We start from the raw sequence: 20,574 nt of genomic DNA on the forward strand, positions 1-20,574 counted from the left end.
CTGTGAACAACAGTCTATTTAAGGTTTGGCAGTTGTTTGAAGGCGATAAATGGACAGGTATCAAAGGTCTGGGCAAGATTTTGATCCTCATCGATAATGTGTTACAAGCTGCGAAGAACATGATATAGTTTCTCCACTCTCGGGAAGTACTGGACACTGAAGGGTACACTGTCAGTCGAATCCCGTGCCTGTCTCCTGAGGTGGTCATTACAGTTTCTCACTGTGGCATGTCAGAACTGGCATTGGATGAGTTCAGCAGTGTACCCTGTTCTTATGAGGGCATCCTTGTGCACCTTCAGCTGACTGTCACATTCCTCCTCATCTGAACAGATCCTGTGTATGCATAGGGCTTGTCTGTAGGAGATGGCTGTTTTAATATATTTAGGGTGGAAGCACACACTCATGCAGACCCTCTCTCTCTCTCTCTCACACACACACACACACACACACCCCTATGTGCACACTCTCAATTTATATGCCATCATATTCTCACACGCACACAAACACACACTATCTCACATGCAACTCACATTCACGTACACACACTCATACTCCCTTTCTCTCTCTCTCTCTCTCTCTCATGCATGCAGACACACAAGTCTATGGGGTAAATTTGTATTTGCAGAATATTTTTGCAGATACATTTTATTTTGTTCAAAAAGCACACAATCTGCAGGCAGTCAATCCATGTAATATTTTATAAATTCCTACTTTGGAAATAGAACCAGTCTGACTCATGATTGGGATACAGACAGTCTCTAACCTCACACCTTTAATGCAATGTTTGAGCTGAGATGTCAACCTTTCTTTATAAAATCTTAAGTTATTTCAAGAATGTGACTCAAAAAGTAGTTGTGGAATTTACATATTAACAAATGAAACTTACAACCCATTCTAAAAGATGATAGACTTAACAGCCATCTAGATTTGTTCAATATGTAATTTCAGTTGCATGATACTGTAATCATTTACTATAAATTCTGTATTTTATGATCCTGTTCCACTGCTACCTGATGAAGGAGCAGCATTCTGGAAGCTAGGGTTTCCAAATAAACCAATTGGACTATAACCGGGTGTTGTGAGATTCTTAACTTTGAATACCTGCCTCTGCATAGCACTCTGCAGTAAATAATCCCACAGATTCACTACTGGAGGAAAAAATTCCTCTACAGAATACAGGAGCCAAACTTCTTAATTTCTGCTTTGGCTTTAGAAAGGCTTTGCAAGAAATAAACTAATAAAACAATAAATCAGCAAGGTGACTCACACAAATTGTTTGGTGCTGCAATAAGTAGAGAAAGAACTAGCCAACAATGGTTTTGGAAGGCAGGGTGAGGCACGTCATGATAAAATATCACATATCCTTCCATTTAAAGCAATTTAAAAATCCACTGATTTTACTAAGTGTCTCCTCACCTATTTGTAATAAGCCGTGAGTTGACATATCTGTATTCGCCTTCATATCTTTGCTCTGTCATTGTCATTTTACCAATTGGTCTTCTAAGCCGAGTCAGAAGCAAACCTGAAACAATCAGGTAAGCCATCATGCTTGCAGGACCCTAAGACAAAGACAGTAATTGTTCAAAAAATATATATATCTGCAGTAATACCAATATAATATTCTCAAAATTTACAAGTACCAAAAGAAGCAAAAGGTTTATAGTCAAAACAATATTCAACTCAACAAATGAGTATCTGTACATTAAAATCCAGTGATATCATTTTATTTGATGCAATGATATTTTTGAATCTAAATATATCAAAACATTTTCTCATTTGCTCAGAAAGTTAACACAATCTCTTTCAGCCCTTATTATCAGTAAACAACTTATTTATTCAGAACTCACCTGAGCACCTATTGCACTTGTTAGTTTAAATATATACAGAAATATATCCAAAAGAGGCTGAAAAGGAAAAACACTCAAAATTAGTTATGAAGTGGACAGCAAATCGACATTAAAATCACAATATCATTTATTTTAAAAGTAATATTCTGCACTGGATGAAAATCTAATGCAAAGACAGAGGATCCTGCAAAATAATCAGTCTCTGTGGAAAGAAAAAGCAAGTTTACATGTTGAATGGAGACACTTCTTCACAGAAGCACATTACTTAGGAATTTTTTTTTCTTTTTTTAAAAAAAACCTAGAGAATTACTAATTGTTACAAAGATTTTATAAGGTTGGTATATTTTAAACTGTGCCTTTGAAAATAAACAGCATGCCCTGAAAATGGGGTAAAATCATCCCAAACTACGTGGAAGCAGGTGCAAAATGGCATGCTGTTATTGAGAAAGAGATGCAAACCGAAAACCATTGAAAATCAAGTGTTAGTTTTCACACCTTGATACAACAAAAAGGAGCTAGTCTTTCTGGACATATACATGTACAGACCCAAAAACCCGGAACAAGAGAAACAGTAACCCAACTGCTGTCAGAAACAAGGAAAAAGACTGGTTTGTGTTAGCTACAAAGCAATTGACCAAAAAGAACCAATTCTCTATTCAAAGAGCCAGGACGAATAGAAACTTCAAGATCAAAGATACCTTGGCATTTGCCTCATTGCCAGAAGACAATTAGAAATACTTAGAAGGCCAAGAGTAGTAATTTTCAAAGGCAGTTTTTCAAACAATGCATCACAGGAGGCAGAGTGGGAGAAGGGAACCTGCTGAAAAGCTAGGTGGTGTTAGTTTGTAAACAGATAAATGTTTTTTCTGTAAGATTATACAGTAGTAGATGATTAAGTAGGGTTCAGTCGATACTGATTTTAATTCATTTGATTCGGTTCGTGCCTTAAAATGAAAAAAAAAGTATGAACTTCTGTTCATTAGTCACTAAAGAATATTGAGGGCGGATATTCCCGGTAATGCATCCAGGGAAGTTATTTAGGTGGAACTGAGAGATAAGAAAGAGATGATCACCTTATTGGGATGGTATTATAGACCTCCTACTAGTCAGAGGGAAATTGAGAAACAAACTTGTAAGGAGATCTCAGCTATCTGTAAGAATAATAGGGTGGTTATGGTAGGGGATTTTAACTTTCCAAACATGGACTGGGACTGCCGTAGTGTTAAGGGTTTAGATGGAGAAGAATTTCTTAAGTGTGTACAAGACAATTTTCTGATTCAGTTCGCGGATGTACCTACTAGAAAAGGTGCAAAACTTGACCTACTCTTGGGAATTAAGGCAGGGCAGGTGACTGAGGTGCAAATGTGTTGCTGGTCAAAGCACAGCAGGTTAGGCAGCATCTCAGGAATAGAGAATTCGACGTTTCGAGCATGAGGTGTCAGTGTGAGAGCACTTTGGGGCCAGCGACCACAATTCTATTAGATTTAAAATAATGATTGAAAAGATAGACCATATCTAAAAGTTGAAGCTCTAAATTGGAAAAAGGCCAATTTTGATTGTATGAGGCAAGAACTTTCAAAAGCTGATTGGGGGGCAGGTGTTCACAAGTAAAGGGAGGGTTGGAAAATGGAAAGCCTTCAGAAATGAGATAACAAGAATCCAGAGTAAGTATATTCCTGTTGGGGTGAAAGGAAAGGCTGGTAGGTATAGGGAATGCTGGGTGACTAAAGAAATTGAGGGTTTGGTTAAGAAAAAGAAGGAAGCATATGTAAGGTACAGTCAGGAAAGATTGAGTGAATCCTTAGAAGAGTATAAAGGCAGTAGGAATATACTTAAAAGGGAAATCAGGAGGGAAAAAGGGGATATGGGATAGCTTTGGCAATTAGAATTAAGGAGAATCCCAAGGGTTTTTACAAATACATTAAGGACAAAAAGGTAACTAGAGAGAGAATAGGGCCCCTCAAAGATCAGCAAGGCTGCCTTTGTGTGGAGCCGCAGAAAATGGGGGAGATACTAAATGAGTATTTTGCATATTTACTGTGGAAAAGGACATGGAAGATATAGAATGTAGGAAAATAGATGGTGACATCTTGAAAAATGTCCATATTACAAAGAAGGAAGTGCTGGATGTCTTGAAACGCATAAAGATGGATAAATCCCTAGGACCTGATCAGGTGTACCCAAGAACTCTGTGGGAAGCTACAGAAGTGATTGCTGGGCCTCTTGCTGAGATATTTGTATCATCGATAGTCACAGGTGAGGTGCTGGAAGACTGGAGGTTGGCTCACGTGGTGCCACTGTTTAAGAAGGATGGTAAGGACAAGCCAGGGAATTATAGACCAGTGAGCCTGACCTCAGTGGTGGGTAAGTTGTTGGAGGGAATCCTGAGGGAGAGGATGTACACGTATTTGGAAAGGCAAGGACTGATTCGGGATAGTCAACATGGCTTTGTGCGTGGGAAATCATGTCTCACAAATCTGATTGAGTTTTTTGAAGAAGTAACAAAGAGGATTGATGAGGGCAGAGCAGTAGATGTGATCTATATGGACTTCAGTAAGGCGTTCGACAAGGTTCCCCATGGGAAACTGATTAGCAAGGTTAGATCTCACAGAATACAGGGAGAACTAGCCATTTGGATACAGAACTGGCTCAAAGGTAGAAAACAGAGGGTGGTGGTGGAGGGTTGCTTTTCAGACTGGAAGCCTGTGACCAGTGGAGTGCCACAAGGATCGGTCCTGAATCCTCTACTTTTCATCATTTATATAAGTGATTTGGATGCAAGCATAAGAGGTTGAGTTAGTAAGTTTGCAGATGACACGAAAATTGGAGGTGTAGTGGACAGCGAAGAAGGTTACCTTAGATTACAATAGGATCTTGATCAGACGGGCCATTGGGCTGAGATGTGGCAGATGGAGTTTAATTCAGATAAATGTGAGGTGCTGTATTTTCGGAAAGCAAATCTTAGCAGGACTTTATACACTTAATGGTAAGGTCATAGGGAGTGTTGCTGAATAAAGAGACCTTGTAGTACAGGTTCGTAGCTCCTTTAAAGTAGAGTCACAGGTAGATAGAATAATGAAGAAGGCGTTTGGTATGCTTTCCTTTATTGGTCAGATTATTGAGTACAGGAGTTGGGAGGTCATGCTGCGGCTGTACAGGACATTGGTTAGACCACTGTTGGAGTATTGTGTGCAATTCTGGTCTCCTTCCTATCGGGAAAATGTTGCGAAACTTGAAAGGGTTCAGAAAGGATTTACAAGGATGTTGCCAGGTATTGGAGGATTTGAGCTATAGGGAGAGGCTGAACAGGCTGGGGCTGTTTTCCCTGGAGCGCGGAGGCTGAGGGGTGATCTTATAGAGGTCTACAAAATCTTGAGGGACATGGATAGGATAACTAGACAAAGTCTTTTCCCTGAGGTCCAAGGTTTAGGGTGAGAGGGGAAAGACATAAAAGAGACCTAAGGGGCAACTTTTTCATGCAGAGGGTGGTACGTGTATGGAATGAGCTGCCAGAGGAAGTGGTGGAGGCTGGTACAATTGCAACATTTAAAAGGTATTTGGAAGGGTAGATGAATAGAAACAGTTTGGAGGGATATGAGCCAGGTGCTGGCAGGTGGGACTAGATTGGGTTGGGATATCTGGTTGGCATGGACGAGTTGGACCGAAGTGTCTGTTTCCATGTTGTACATCTCTATGACTCTAATTGATATCTCTTTTTTCTAAGAGTTTCCAATCTCTACAGGTGTTGCAATATTCTTCGATAAAATTTGAATCTAGGAGAATTTTACACAGTAGAAATTTGCATGGCCTGAAACTAAAGATGGATGAAGGATAAAAAGGCACCAGGAGTGCTTAAAGAACAGTCAGATTTGGAGATTATACAAATAATTTTGGCAGACTTAGGGTGAAATAGCAATGAATATGGGCAATACCATTATGATGTAAGGAGGTGGCCTCGCATTTAAAGACTGTTTTTCTTTTGAGGTAACTTAGATTCAGAATTTCAGCTACAGGATGAATAGGAGGTTGAGACCGTCAATGGTTATGCGTAGTCTCAGACAACTTCTGAGAGGGGCACAGAAACATTGGCATGTATACGATGTTAGTTTTTGCCTCTGTCTCTAATTGCTGTTGGATTGTTGCAAAATTAACAAAAGGAAACTTCAGCTCATCCATACTGGATGTCACACAAGCAGTCTGGTAACAGAAGGCTATAGAGAGATCAAAGCAGTGACCGAAAGGTGATTTGAAGATTGTCAGCATACTTGTGTAATCTGACTTTGTGTTGATATATGACTTTGACAAGGAGTAAGCAGCATGTAGGTAAGAGGAATATATCCTGGGGACTCCAGGATTGGCTGTGATAGGGTAGCATAAAAGCCATTGTTGTAACTGCTTTTGCTGAAATCAGATCAACAAAAACGAACTAAATGAGAGCACTCCGAGTGAGGTACATCATGTAGTTTTATGCCCATGTCTAAAAGTCTCTACATGTGCTTTTCTCTACAAATCTCACATACATACCTCTACCCACACTGTGCTATTTTGCTCAGCGGAGAGCATCTCTGAAACATCACTGCAAGGTCTTTCCAGGGTCCTCAAGCCTTTATACAATGGTAGACAATGGAAGAAAGGTGTTGAGGTGGGAACTTATGGTTATCTATTAACAGAGGATGAGAAAGGACAAAGCATTACAGTCACCTCACAGAGGATGACAGGAATGACTTTGGTTGGGGGCTTTTTGTGCCTTGGATTTTTATTTTATACTTTATTTAGAAAACTCCGACATAAAGTGTACACAAATAGCTGAGTCATGCCATCTGAAATTCATAATCGGTGGTAATTCTGAGAGGAGGATTACAGAAGTGACAGATATAACTCACCTTACTGAGATTTGAATACAAGTCCACCACACTGTTGCAGAACTTCTCCACATCTTGAGTTAATAGTTGGTCCGCATTTGCTATTCTATTGTCAAGATTACCCATTTTATAGTATGTATAACCTCTATCAAAACAAAAATATTTTTGCATCAGTGAAAAATTAATTTAAAATATTCATAATGTTAACTACTAATACTGTGGGTTCTGGTAGCTGATTAAAATTCCTAATTGAATATATTGCATAACAGAGTTTTGGACTCATTTGGCTCCTGTATCATTGATTCTATTGCTTTATTGTTAAGTTTTACAAATAGAACATACAGAAGGACAGCAATAAGCAATTAGTATACTTGAGTTATTGTTAACCTGCAGTTTTTGGCAACCTATTTAAAAGTATACTTTATCTAGCTGCTGCCTGACACCAGCACACTTCTTTCTCATGCAGTTTTGGGAAACAGAGTGACAGTAGTTCCTAAGTCAGTGACTTGTCTTAATAGTAGCATTTAATCCAAAATAAGACCATGTTGCTTTGGCACAACCCTTGCATAGACAGGATCTTTCATTTGGCAATATCAAAGAGATCACAACTGTTTAGAGTTCTCTGCTGCGCTTTCTGCAACCAGCGCAACTTAATGGCAGACTTTGATAAATGCTTAGAGTCATAGAGATGTACAGCATGGAAACATACCAACTCATCCATGCTGACCAGACGTCCCAACCCAATCTACCCCACCGGCCAGCACCCAACACATACCCCTCCAAACCCTTCCTATTCGTATACCCATCCAGATACCTTTAAATGTTGCAATTGTACTGGCTTCCACCACTTCCTCTGGCAGCTCATTCCACACATGCACCACACTGTGTGTGTAAACGTTGTCCCTTAGGTCCCTTTTATATTTTTCCCCTCTCACCTAAACCTATGCCCTCTCATTCTGGACTCCCCCACCACAGAGAAAAGACTTTGTTTATTTACCATATCCATGCCCCTTATGATTTTATAAATCTCTATAAGGTCACCCCTCAGATTCTGACGCTCCAGGAAAAACAGCCCCAGCCTATTCAACCTCTCCCTATAGTTCAAATCCTCCAACCCTGGCAACATCCTTGTAAATCTTTTCTGAACCCTTTCAAGTTTCATAACATCTTTTCAATAGGAAGGAGACCAGAACTGCATGCAATATTCCAACAGTGGCCTAACCAACGTCCTGTACAGCTGCAACATGACCACCCAACTTCTATACTCAATACTCTGACCAATAAAGGAAAGCATACCAAACACCTTCTTCACTATCCTATCTACCTGCGATTCCACTTTCAAGAAGCTATGAACCTGTACTCCAAGGTCTCTTTGTTCAATAGCACTCCCTAGGACCTTACCATTAAGTGTATAAGTCATGCTAAGATTTGCTTTCCCAAAATGCAGCACCTTGCATTTATCTAAATTAAATTTATGGGCAGCATGGTGGCACAGTGGTTAGCACTGCTGCCTCACAGCACCAGAGACCTGTGTTCAATTCCCGCCTCAGGCGACTGACTGTGTGGAGTTTGCACATTCTCCCCGTGTCTGCGTGGGTTTCCTCTGGGTGCTCCGGTTTCTTCCTACATTCCAAAGATGTGCAGGTCAGGTGAATTGGCTATGTTAAATCGCCTGTAGTGTTAGGTGAAGGAGTAAATGTATGGGTGAGTTGCGCTTTGGCGGGTCGGTGTGGACTTATTGGGCCGAAGGGCCTGTTTCCACACTGTAAGTAATCTAAGTAAAATCCATCTGCCACTTCTCAGCCCATTGGCTCATCTGATTAAGATCCCATTGCAATCTGAGGTAACCTTCTTTGCTGTCCACTACACCTCCAATTTTGTTGTCATCTGCAAACTTACTAACTATACCTCTTATGCTCACATCCAAAACATTTATATAAATCAAAAAAAGTAGTGGACCCAGCACTGATCCTTGTGGCACTCATAGTCACAGGCCTCCAGTCTGAAAAATAACCCTCCCCCATCATCCTCTGTCTTCCATCTTTCAGCCAGTTCTTATCCAAATGGCAAGTTCTCCCTGTATTCCATGAGATCTAACCTTGCTAACTTAGTGGTTTGGTGGCTCAGTGGAGTGGTTTGGTGGCTCAGTGGCAGTGGTTTGGTGGCTCAGTGGTTAGCACTGCTGCTTCACAGCACTAGGGTCCCAGGTTCGATTCCAGCCTCAGGCGACTGTCTGTGTGGAGTTTGCACATTTTCCCCGTGTCTGCATGGGTTTCCTCTCACAATCCAAAGATGTGCAGGTCAGGAGAATTGGTCATGCTAAATTGCCCATAGGTGCATTAGTCAGAGGGAAATGGGTCTGGGTGAGTTACTCTTCGGAGGGTGGGTGTGGATTAAATGGGCCAAGGGTCTGTTTCCACACTGTAGGAAATCTAATCTATCTTGGGCGGCACGGTGGCACAGTGGTTAGCACTGCTGCCTCACAGCGCCTGAGACCCGGGTTCAATTCCCGACTCAGGCGACTGACTGTGTGGAGTTTGCACGTTCTCCCCGTGTCTGCGTGGGTTTCCTCTGGGTGCTCCGGTTTCCTCCCACAGTCCAAAGATGTGCAGGTCAGGTGAATTGGCCATGCTAAATTGCCCGTAGTGTTAGGTAAGGGGTAAATGTAGGGGTATGGGTGGGTTGCGCTTTGGCGGGTCGGTGTGGACTTGTTGGGCCGAAGGGCCTGTTTCCACACTGTAAGTCTAATCTAACCAGTCTCTCATGGGGAACCTTGTCAAATGCCATACTGAAGTCTATCTTGATCACATCCACCACTTTGCTCTCGTCCGCCACTTTGCTCTCATCAATCCCCTTTGTTACTTTTTCAAAAAACTTGATGAATTTTGTGAGGCATGATTTCCCACGCACAAACCCATGTTGACTATCCCTAATTAGTCCTTGCCTTTCCAAATAAATGTCCATCCTGTCCCGCAGGATTCCCTCCAACAATTTGCCCACCATCGACATCAGGCTCATCAGTCAATAGTTCTCTGGCTTATCCTTATCACCTTTCTTAAATAGTGGCACCACATTAGCCAGCCTCCAGTCTTCTGGCAACTCACCTGTGACTATTGATGATATAAATATCTCAGCAAGAGGCCCAGCAATCGTTTCTCTAGCTTCCCACAGAGTTCTAGGGTACACCTGATCAGGTCCTGGGAATTTATACACTTTTTTGCATTTCAAGACATCCAACACTTCCTCCTCGGTAATATGGACATTTTTCAAGATGTCACCATCTATTTCCCTACATTCTATATCTTCTCTGTCATTTTCCACAGTAAACGAGGATGCAAAATACTCATTTAGTATCTCGCCCATCTCCTGCAGCTCCATACAAAGGCCGCCTTGCTGATCTTTGAGGGGCCCTATTCTCTCCCAAGGTACACTTTGATCCTTAATGAATTTGTAAAAACCCTTTGGATTCTCCTTAACTCTATTTGCCAAAGCTATCGCATATCCCTTTTTGCCCTCCTGATTTCCCTCTTAATTATACTCCTACTGCCTTTATACTCTTCTAAGGATTCACTTGATCTATCCTGTCCACACCTGACATATCTTCCTTCTTTTGCTTAACCAAACCTTCAATTTCTTTAGTAATCCAGCATTCCCTATACCTACTAGTCTTTCTCTTCACCCTAACAGGAATATACTGTCTCTGGACTCTCGTTACCTCATTTCTGAAGGCTTCACATTTTCCAGCTGTCCCTTTATCTGTGAACAACTGCCCCCAATTAGCTTTTGAAAGTTCTTGCCTAATATCATTAAAATTGGCCTTTCTCCAATTTAGAATTTCAATTTTTAGATCTGGTCTTTCCTTTTCCATCACTATTTTAAAACTAATAGAATTATTTGTATGTGATTTTCCACATAGTACATTACATGTAATGTCTCTCGGCTTTTACTGTTCCTGTAGTTTATTCAAATAGGAGGGCAGAGAAGGGGAGCAATACAGGGCAGAGATTATATTGCCCTTAAAGGGATACGCACATACAATCTATATGTAGCATGTTGAAATGTTTAATTCACCTTCCTCTGGATCACACTAAGTACAAAAAAACCTTGGATGTGATTTTAATAATAACTGCCTGGCAGGAACATGTCTAAAAAAAATGCTGCAATATGCCATACCAAAGCAATCACACTGGTCATCATTCTAACTACTTACAGCAATTAGATTGCTGAGACACTTAATGAAAGCAAATAAGAGCCTCATGAATTGAAGCAACTTTGGATCCCAGTGCATCGACGGTAGCCCTCAATTTTAACTGAAGTCTGAGCAGGGAAACTGGGCCCTGCAGAAATCTTCTGTCTAAAGACATGCTTTTTCATAGTGAGTCTTATGTTGTTACTGGCTATTGCTTGCAGTTTCTTGAACCCAGCAAATAACTGCTACTTTCTCCTCAGCCTCAGGTAACTACCTGATAGCAATGCAGATAAGACCTGAGAGAGTTAACATACTCTGGAAGTAGGATTTGAGAGTCATTTTTTGAAAATGCTGCCCTGTCCCCTACGCCATTCCCAACTTAGTTGAAAAATCACTGCAGTTTAAAATCAATCTCTGGAAGGTATTTATGCGCAGTCTCTTTTGTTCATCATTACGTTTAAATTATATTTTTGTTTGGTAATGGCCAAAGATTAAAATTATAATATTAATTCAAACTCAAGGTCTATGATTATTTGACCTTTATTTCTAAATCATTAAAAATACACAGACAAGACAGTTTTATTTTAGAATAACTATGTAAATTTACTTTATTACATTGTTCCAAAAGCTATTGACTTACTTTAAATACTCCCCATACAGGTAGGTGGTGAGTCGTACTCTGAATCGAAGTTTTAGTTGATTCAAACCAAACTTTAGAAAATTATTTACCAGAGATATCTGAAGTAATACAAGTTACAAATTAGCATCACTAAAAACTAAATTTAGAAAGAACAACTTCTAATTTTGATTAACAAGCGTATCCTGACAAACACAATCATCCAAGCTTAATTATGATTTTGTTATACTCATTCACAGGACTGTGGGTATCAATAGCTAGGCCAATATTTAATGATCATCCTTATTTTTGATTTATTTGCATTATTTATTATCACATGCATTTTGTTACAAAATACAGTGAAAAGTGGTGTATAGTGTTGCCAATCTCTGCTGCCATCTTATAACATTGAAATAGATCAAAACATTGAATATAAAGACAGAAAAATTAAGAAATAAAGGAAAAGTGTTCAACTTTATAGTTCTTCTTGTTTAGTGCTCCACCATGGACCTGGTGACCAGGCAGCAGCCCCCTTTGCAGTGCTGCCACTGGAACAAAAGTCACCATTCTTCAGCGCTATCTCATCTTCACTAATGCCCTCACCAGTGCAGATGCCACCTGCAGCTCAAACACAACTCCATCACTGCCAAGTACCAGCGGTATAGTTTCAAGTCAGAATGGTGTGAGGTTCAGAGGGGAATGTGGTGTTTCCATCTGATGCCCTCGACCTTAGAGTTAGAAGTCACACGGCACCAGGTTAACAGTCCAATAGGTTTATTTGAAATCACAAGCTTCCCGAAAGCTGCTCCTTCCTTCATCAGGTGAAGTGGCTTTACCTGACAAAAGGGCAGCACTTTGAAAGCTTGTGATTTCAAATAAACCTGCTGAACTATAACCTGGCGTTGTGTGACCTCTGACCTTGTCCTCCCCGGTCCAACACTGGCACCTCCGCATCTTGACCTTACATATTGAGGTCAGGTTTGAAAGAGGTTACTTAAGAAACCTTGGTGAGTTCCTGCAGTGCACCATATGAATGGTACACATTACTACCACTCCGCATTGGTGGTGAGGGGAGTGCATGTTGGAAGTGGTGAATGGGGTGCTAATCTCATGGGTTGCTCTGCCCTAATTGATGTCAAGCTCCTTAAGTGCTGTTGGAGCAACACTCATTCAGGCATAAGTAGAGTATTCCATCACACTTCTGTAGCACAACTTAGTGTGGGCAGACACTGCGCAGACAGGTGGGTCATTCACTGCAGAATTCCTAGCCTCTGACCTGTTCACCGAGCTAAATGTGAGGTGCTACTTTTTGGTTGGGAAAATCAGGGCAGGACTTATGCACTTAATGGTATGGTCCTGGTGAGTGTTGCCACAGTATTTATATGAGTAATCCAGTTCAGTTTCTGGTTAACAGCAACCACAGGACATTGATAGTGTGGAATTCAGCAACGGTAGTTTCACTGAAAGTTAAGCGTTATAAATCATAGAGATGTTCAAAACGGAAACAGACCTGTCTATGCCGACCAGATTTCCTGTTTAGTCCGTTTGCCAGCACTTGGCCCATATCACTCCAAACCCTTTCTACTCATATACCCATCCTGGTGCCTTCTAAATGTTGCAATTCTACTGGCCTCCAAAACATCCTCTGGCAGCTCATTCCATACATGCACCACCCTCTGCATGAAACATCTGCCACTTAGGTCCCTTTTAAATTTTTCCCCTTTCACCTTAAACCTATGGCCTCTTGTTTTGTACTCTCCTTACCTAGGGAAAGGATCTTGACATTTTTCCTTATCCAAGCTCTTCATGATTTTATAAACTTCTCTAAGGTCACATCTCAGCCTCCTATGTTCCAGCGAAAATAGCTCTAGCCTATCCAACCTCTTCCAGCTCAAACTCTCCAACCCTGGCAACATTCTTATAATTCTTTTCTGAATGCTTTCCAATTTAACAACATACTTTCTACAGCAAGGAGATCACGAGTGCACGCAGTATTTCAAAGTTGCTTAACCAATGTCTTGTACTGCTGCAACATGACTACCCATCTTGTTTACTCAATGCACTGACCAATATCTTCACTATCTTGACTACCTGTAACTCCATTATCAAGGAACTATGAACCTGCACTCTTAAGGTCCCTTTGTTTGGCAACACTCCCCAGGACCGTACTATTAAGTCCTGCCCTGATTTTCACAACCAAATTGCAGCATCACACATTTATCGCGAATAAATTTGATTGTTAGATTCCCTTTTGTTGGACATGATCATTGTCTGGCATTCATGTGACTCAAATGTTATTTGTCACTTATCAGATTCAGCCTGACTGCTATCCTCAGTATCGGAGGAATCATGACTGGTGGCAATCAGAGAACATCCCCTCTTTTAACCTTATAGCATAAGAATGGTCACATATAAAGTAGCCAAAGATAGTTTACAAAAGTAATTGGATAGTGTAGATACAGAAGTGCCTGCAGTCACATTTGACTGTAAGTCAAAAGTTAGCTATCTAAAACTGCTGATATAACAAGCAACAGAAAACGAAACTTACAGCTGGCATTGCAGCAACGAAGTTGAATAAGTATTTCTTGAAATCTTTGGTGCTCCGACCAATAATTGCACTGTAAATTATGACATGCAAAGGACAAAAATTAGGTCTCAATTTGTTCAAAATACACAAACACTATCTTTCCAAATATGTTTTAGAAAATTCCTTTCAAGAAATGCATGAGGGTCCTCAAGCTCGCTCGTCTGCCTGTATTTCTCTTTCAGTTATGGCAACAGCACAAGAGACCTGGGTTCATTCCCGCCTCAGGTGAGTGACTGTGTGGAATTTGCACATTCTCCCCGTATCTGCATCGGTTTCCTCCCACAGTCCAAAAATGTGCAGGTTAGGTGAATTGGCCATACTAAATTGCCCGTAGTGTTAGGTGTAGGGGAATGGGTCTGGGTGGGTTACGCTTCAGCAGGTCGGTGTGGACTTGTTGGGCTGAAGGGCCTGTTTCCACACAGTAAGTAATCTAATCTAATCTAATTTGTTACATTCAAACTCTCATTGAACACCCTTCCAAGAAATCCGAACAGAAAAAAACAACCATTCACTTAAATAGGGATCATGCATAACAAAATAAGGGATCCCACCGATCAATATCAGGAAAGCTGTCACTGTATATCCACTTTCTAAAACTCAGACTTCCCAGATCTATTGTGTCATACGTCATGGAAACAAACTCATCCATATTAACCAGGTTTCCTTATCAGAACTAGTCCCATTTGCATGCATTAGGACCACATCCTTCTAAACCTTCCCTACTCATATAACTGAACAAATATCTTTTAAATATTGTAATTGTACTCATCTCTACCACTTCCTCTAGCAGTTCGCTCCACATACGCATCACCCTGTGTCAACAGATGGTTCCTAGATGACAATGTTTAAACCAACCAACACCACCCCCTCAGCTACCCCCTCCACCTCAGCAAGCACACCCCTCAAAAATAGCTTGGTTATCCAGCCTTCATAGAAGCTGTATTCTAATTCCAATGGATTCTAGCAGCGTACACGTGCTTGAAAAGGTGCATCAACTACCAGGGTAACAAATATTCAAATGAACTGATTCAGAAAACTTTTCAGTAAGGAGCTTTCCAGATTAAGTTAGGTGAAAATTACTTTTCAGTGGTATAAAGAATCACAACATGCCTCTCAGAAATTAGCCAATCTTATCACCATGGGACAGCATGGTGGCTCAGTGGTTAGCACTGTTGCCTTACAGTGCCAGGGACCTGGGGTCTATTCCAGCCTCGGGCGACTATGTGGAGTTCACACATTCTCCCAGTGTCTGCGTGGGTTTCCCCCGGATGCTCCGGTTTCTTCCAACAATCCAAAGATGTGCAGGCGAAGTGAATTGGCCGTGCTTAAATTGCCCATAATGTTTTGGGACGTGTGGGTTAGGTGCATTAGTTAGGGGCAAATATAGGATCAGGGAATGGGTCTGGGTGGGTTACTCTTCAGAAGGTCTGTGTGGACTTGTTGGGCCAAAGGGCCTGTTTTCACACTGCAGCGATTCTAACTCTAATTTATTTAAACAGTCCCATACAATTGGGAGTAGGTCAGTTTGGGTCAAAAATGAGATTTATTCTGAGAAAAAAACATTTCAAACCAGATGTTCCCATTTCTTCATGCAGACAGATATGTTATAAACAAACAGGGATCTGCAAACATACCTTTCAATCATGGTTCCATTTTGAATCATCCAGACATCACAGTAGGTTCGTGCAACAAGCATTACTGCAATGAGAACCAGGTATGCAGACTAGAATGAAGAAAAAAATGAATGTAAAATATTGACTTGATATAACGAAGACATCTTCCCTTCCCATAGTCATAAAGGTTCACATCTTTGGTTGACCATGAAAGCTTGCACATGGATGCCACTGTACATTGGTACCATAGGGGACAGTTTTTTCTTTGATTCCTCACCATGAAATTAAGTGGTTACCAGTTTAATGTGACATGAGAGGGCGTATAAAAAGGTCAACTGAAATAAACACAGTGTAACAACTAAATTAGGAATTACAATGGCAAATAGCTCACAGAACATTCTCCTATCATCCCACATGGCTACAGAAAGACATTGAATATTGGAAGAAACCAAAGAGAACTGGAAATTATTTTTTGCTGCATCCCAACTTTGGAACAGAATTGTACTAAAATTTGAATACTGTTCTACACATACACATATGTTTGTTATAAACCAAGACATTTTCATAGAATTTGATCAATACTTCTTTAAGGTTTGGTAGGTTAATGCATTTCAGTGCTACATTGCACTAAACAGACCAGAAAGATTTCAATTTCAATCTCTGGATTTGCTGGAGCTACTTGGGAGGGCTTAAACTAATCTGGCAGAGGCGAGGGACTCTAAGCAGTAGTGAGGTGAGAGAGGTTTAGGCTGGTACAGAAGGTAAAATGAGCAAACTAAACAGACAAGGCAGGCAAGAACACAGCAGGGAAAGAGAGAATTCTGATGAATTAAACTGCATTTACTTTGATGCAAGAGGCCTGACAAGTAAGGCAGAATTAATTCAGGGCATGGATGGGAACATTGGGCTGGGATATCATTGCTCTTACAGAAACATGGATGAGGGAGAAACAGGACTGGCAGCTCAATAGCTCTTGGGTATAGATGCTACAGGAAGGATGGAAGGGGAGGCAACAGCGGAGAGGGGAAACGGCATTTTTGATTGGTTCCCTGCTATGATGTTTCCCCAATAATCAGCAGGAAATTGAGGAGCAAAATTTAAGAAGATCACAGCTGTAAGAATAAGATTGTAAGAATAGGAGATTTTAACTATCAAAACATAGACTGGGACTGCGATAATGCTAAGGGCTTGGATGGGGAAAAATTTGTCAGGTGTCTTCAAGAAAACTCTCAATCTTTATACAGGTGGCCCTACTAGAGAAAAGGCAAAACTCGACCTCCTCTTGGGAAATAAGGCAGGGCAAGTGACTGTGTTAATGGGGATGCACTTTAGGACCAGTGACCATAATCCTTTTAGCTTTAAAATAGTTATGGAAAAGGATAAGGCCTGATCCACAAGTTAAAGCATCAAATTAGGGCAAGGCCAATTTTGATGGCATTGGACAGGAATTTTCAAAAGTTGATTGGGGGAGGTTGTTTGCAAGTAAAGGGACATCTGGCAAGTGGGAGGCTTTCAAAAGCGAGATAACGAGTGTTTGGGGACAGCATGTACCTGCTCGCGTGAAGGACAAGGCTGGCAGGAGTAGGGAATACCGAAGACGAGAGGTATTCTGGTCAAGTAACAGAAGGAGGCATATGAAAGACATACACATCTGAAAACAAGTGAATCCCTTAAGGCATATAGGGGGTATATGAGAGAAATCAGCAAAGCAAAAAAGGTATGAAACAGCTTTGGCAAAGAGGGTGAAGGAGAGTCCATAGAGATGCTTCAAGTATATTAAGGGCAAAAGAGTAACTAGGGAGAGAATAGGGACCCTTAAAGTTCAACAAGTCCATTTATGTGTGGAACCACAGGAGGTGGGTAAGATCTTAAAATGAATATTTTACGTCAGTACTTACTGTGGAAAAAGACTAGGAAGCTAGGGAGCTCAAGGAAACAAACAGTAATGTCTTGAAAAGAGTACACAATACAGAAGAGGTGATGTTGAAGGTAGATAAATCCCTGGGACCTGATCAACTGTATCCAAGGACATTGTGGGAAGTTAGGGAAGAAATTGTGGGAGTCCTTGCAGAGATATTTGTATCAGCGACAGCCATGGGTAAGATGTGGAAGACTGGAGGGGGATTAAAGTTGTGCCATTATTTAAGAGGGTCTGCGAAGAAAAGCCAGATAATGACAGACTAGTTAACCTAATGTCAGCAGTGGGCAACATGTTGGAGGGGTTTCTGAGACACAGGATCTGCATGCATTTAGAAAGGCAAGGATTAAGTAGAGATAGTCAGCATTGTTCTGTGCTTGGAAATCGTGTCTCACAAACTTGATTGAGGGGCATGGATGAGGTGAATAGCCAAGGTCTTTTTCCCTAGGGTAGATGAGTCCAAAGCTACAAGTCATTGGTTTAAGGTGAGAGGGGAAAGATTTAAAAGAGGCCAGAGCACATCTTTTACCACACAGAGGTTGGTGCATATATTGAATGATCTACCAGAGGAAATGGTAGAGGTGGGTACAATTACAACATTTAAAAGACATTTGGGCAGGTACATGGAAAGGCTTAGAGGGATATGGGCTAAATACAGGTAAATGTTCAGTTTGAGAAATCTGGTCAGCATGGACGATTTGGGCCAAATGGCCTGTTTCCATGCTGCATGACTCTATGACTCTAGAACAACATAAATTTCGTCATCAGATGATATGAAAATTTTTAGTGCTAGAATACTGGAGGATAGCAAATGTTGTCCCCTTGTTCAAAGGGAGTAGAGACAACCCCAGTAATTATAGTCTTACATTGGTTGTGGGTAGTGTTGGAAAGGGTTATAAGAGATAGGATTTATAATCACCGAGAAAGGAATAAGTTGATTACGGATAGTCAACACGGTTTCGTGAAGGGTAGGTTGTGCCTCACAAAACTTAGAGTTCTTTGAGAAGGTGACTAAACAGGTAGATGAGGGTAAAGCGGTTAATGTAGTGTATATGGATTTCAGTAAGACATTTGATAAGATTCTCCACAATAGGCTATTGCACAAAATACAGAGTCGTGGGATTGAGGGTGATTTAGCGGTTTGGGTTAGAAATTGGCTAGCTGAGAGAAGACAGAGGGTGGTGGTTAAAGGGAAATGTTCATCCCAGAGTTCAGTTACAAGAATCTATTTTGGGGACACTGCTGTTTGTCTTTTTTATAAATGACGTGGATGAGGGCATAGTAGGATGGGCTAGTAAATTCCATGATGATATTAAGGTGGGTAGCATTGTGGATAGTTCTGAAGGATGTTGCAGGTTACAGAGGGATATAGAAAAGCAGCATAACTGGGCTGAGAGGTGTCAAATAGAGTTAAATGCGGACAAGTGTGAGGTGATTCACTTTGGAAGGTGCAACAGGATTAAAGGGTCATGTTGCAGTTGTGCAAAATCTCTGTTACAGCTGCATTTGGGAGTATTGCATACGGTTCTGGTCACCGCATTATAGGAAGGATGTGGAAGCTTTGGAAAGAGTAGACAGAAGATTTACTAGGAGGTTACCTGGTATGGAGCAAAGGTCTTATGAGGAAAGGCTGAGGGACTTGAGGCTGTTTTCATTAAAGAGAAGATTGAGCGGTGACTTAATAGAGACATATCAGATAATCAGAGGGTTAGATAGGGTGGACAGTGAGTGGCTTTTTCCTCGGATGGCGATGGCTAGCACAAAGAGACATAGCTTTAAATTGAGGGGTGATAGATATAGGACAGAGATCAGAGGTAGTTTCTGTCCCCAAGAGAGTTGTAGGAGCGTGGAACACCGTGTCTGCAACACTAGTAGACCTGGCAACTTTAAAGGGCATTTAAATGGTCAAAGGATAACCACATGGATGAAAATGGAACAGTGTAGGATAGATAGGCTTCAGATTGGTTCCACAGATTGGCTCAACATTGGCGGCTGAAGGGCCTGTACTGAGCTGTAATGTTCTATGTTCTAATATTGCATCAGAGCAAGAAAGTGTGTCTCTCAGGCCTACTGGTTTCCATATTGTTATTCCATCCTCTTTTTAAAATCTCACCACTTCTTTACAGAACATTAAAGATTTTTCCTCAATCTCCCCAAAATAGTGAAAAATTAATCCAGTTAATATTAAAAGATATAAATTAGCTTCCAATCAACAACTTGCTGTGATAACATTACAAAGAATGGAAGACTGCATAAGACAGTTATGCTTTAAAATGTTTCTTTCAAAAAGAGATAGAATGTTCTGAGCAGGTTGTGGTATGGTCATAATGATATTGTCAGCAGATATGCCCATGCAATTTGGTCGTCTTGCAGAAAGAGGTTTAGGCCCAAACATATAGAAATTAAAAAGTGACAGGTTTTAACGTCTTGATACAGAAAGAACAGGGCAGCTGGCCTTTCTGAACACATGCTCGGCGATCTACAGTGCAAGTCAGAAATATTGCTGAATTGCATTATACACTGAGCAGATGAGAAGGAGGATGGATTTTCTGAATTTGAAGAGAAAGCTCTTGCAGAGTTTTCATAATTAAGGAATCATCAGAGTGGGCTTTGCTGCTAGAAAGCAGCATGGGCACACTCAGAAGGAAAACATGAGGACTGCAGATGCTGGAGATCAGAGTCAAAAAGTGTGGTGTTGGAAAAGTACAGCCAGTATCCAAGGAGCAGGAGAGTAGACCAAGTTAAGTGACAAGGAGAAGGGAATCTGATGAAAAGCTGGGAGGGATTTGAAGCAAAATCTACAAGGCTACATATTTGCTGAGAGTATACTATAACACAGAAATGGGTCATAATGTATTTTCAATTGTTTTAATTATTAAATGGAAAAAAACATTTTTGTAGTTTGGTATATTGCATAGAACATAACAGCGCAGTACAGGTCC

The 20,574-nt window shown here is 40.9% G+C and overlaps 1 protein-coding gene across 2 annotated transcripts in view; it reads right to left on the reverse strand.

Annotated features, from left to right (window-relative positions):
• abcd3a (ATP-binding cassette, sub-family D (ALD), member 3a) overlaps positions 1–20,574 on the reverse strand; it is a 110,338-nt gene that overhangs the window by 60,934 nt on the left and 28,830 nt on the right. For both annotated transcript variants that reach the window (XM_060830574.1, XM_060830575.1), the window contains exons 4-9: positions 15,736–15,824; positions 14,063–14,132; positions 11,539–11,636; positions 6,731–6,854; positions 1,848–1,904; positions 1,417–1,559 (exon numbers count right to left, since the gene is read on the reverse strand). In XM_060830574.1, coding sequence (XP_060686557.1) covers positions 1,417–1,559; positions 1,848–1,904; positions 6,731–6,854; positions 11,539–11,636; positions 14,063–14,132; positions 15,736–15,824 — 581 coding nt within the window. The remainder of the gene's footprint in view (positions 1–1,416; positions 1,560–1,847; positions 1,905–6,730; positions 6,855–11,538; positions 11,637–14,062; positions 14,133–15,735; positions 15,825–20,574) is intronic.

This window comes from Hemiscyllium ocellatum, chromosome 9, assembly GCF_020745735.1.
Source record: "Hemiscyllium ocellatum isolate sHemOce1 chromosome 9, sHemOce1.pat.X.cur, whole genome shotgun sequence".
NCBI classification, from domain to species: domain Eukaryota; kingdom Metazoa; phylum Chordata; class Chondrichthyes; order Orectolobiformes; family Hemiscylliidae; genus Hemiscyllium; species Hemiscyllium ocellatum.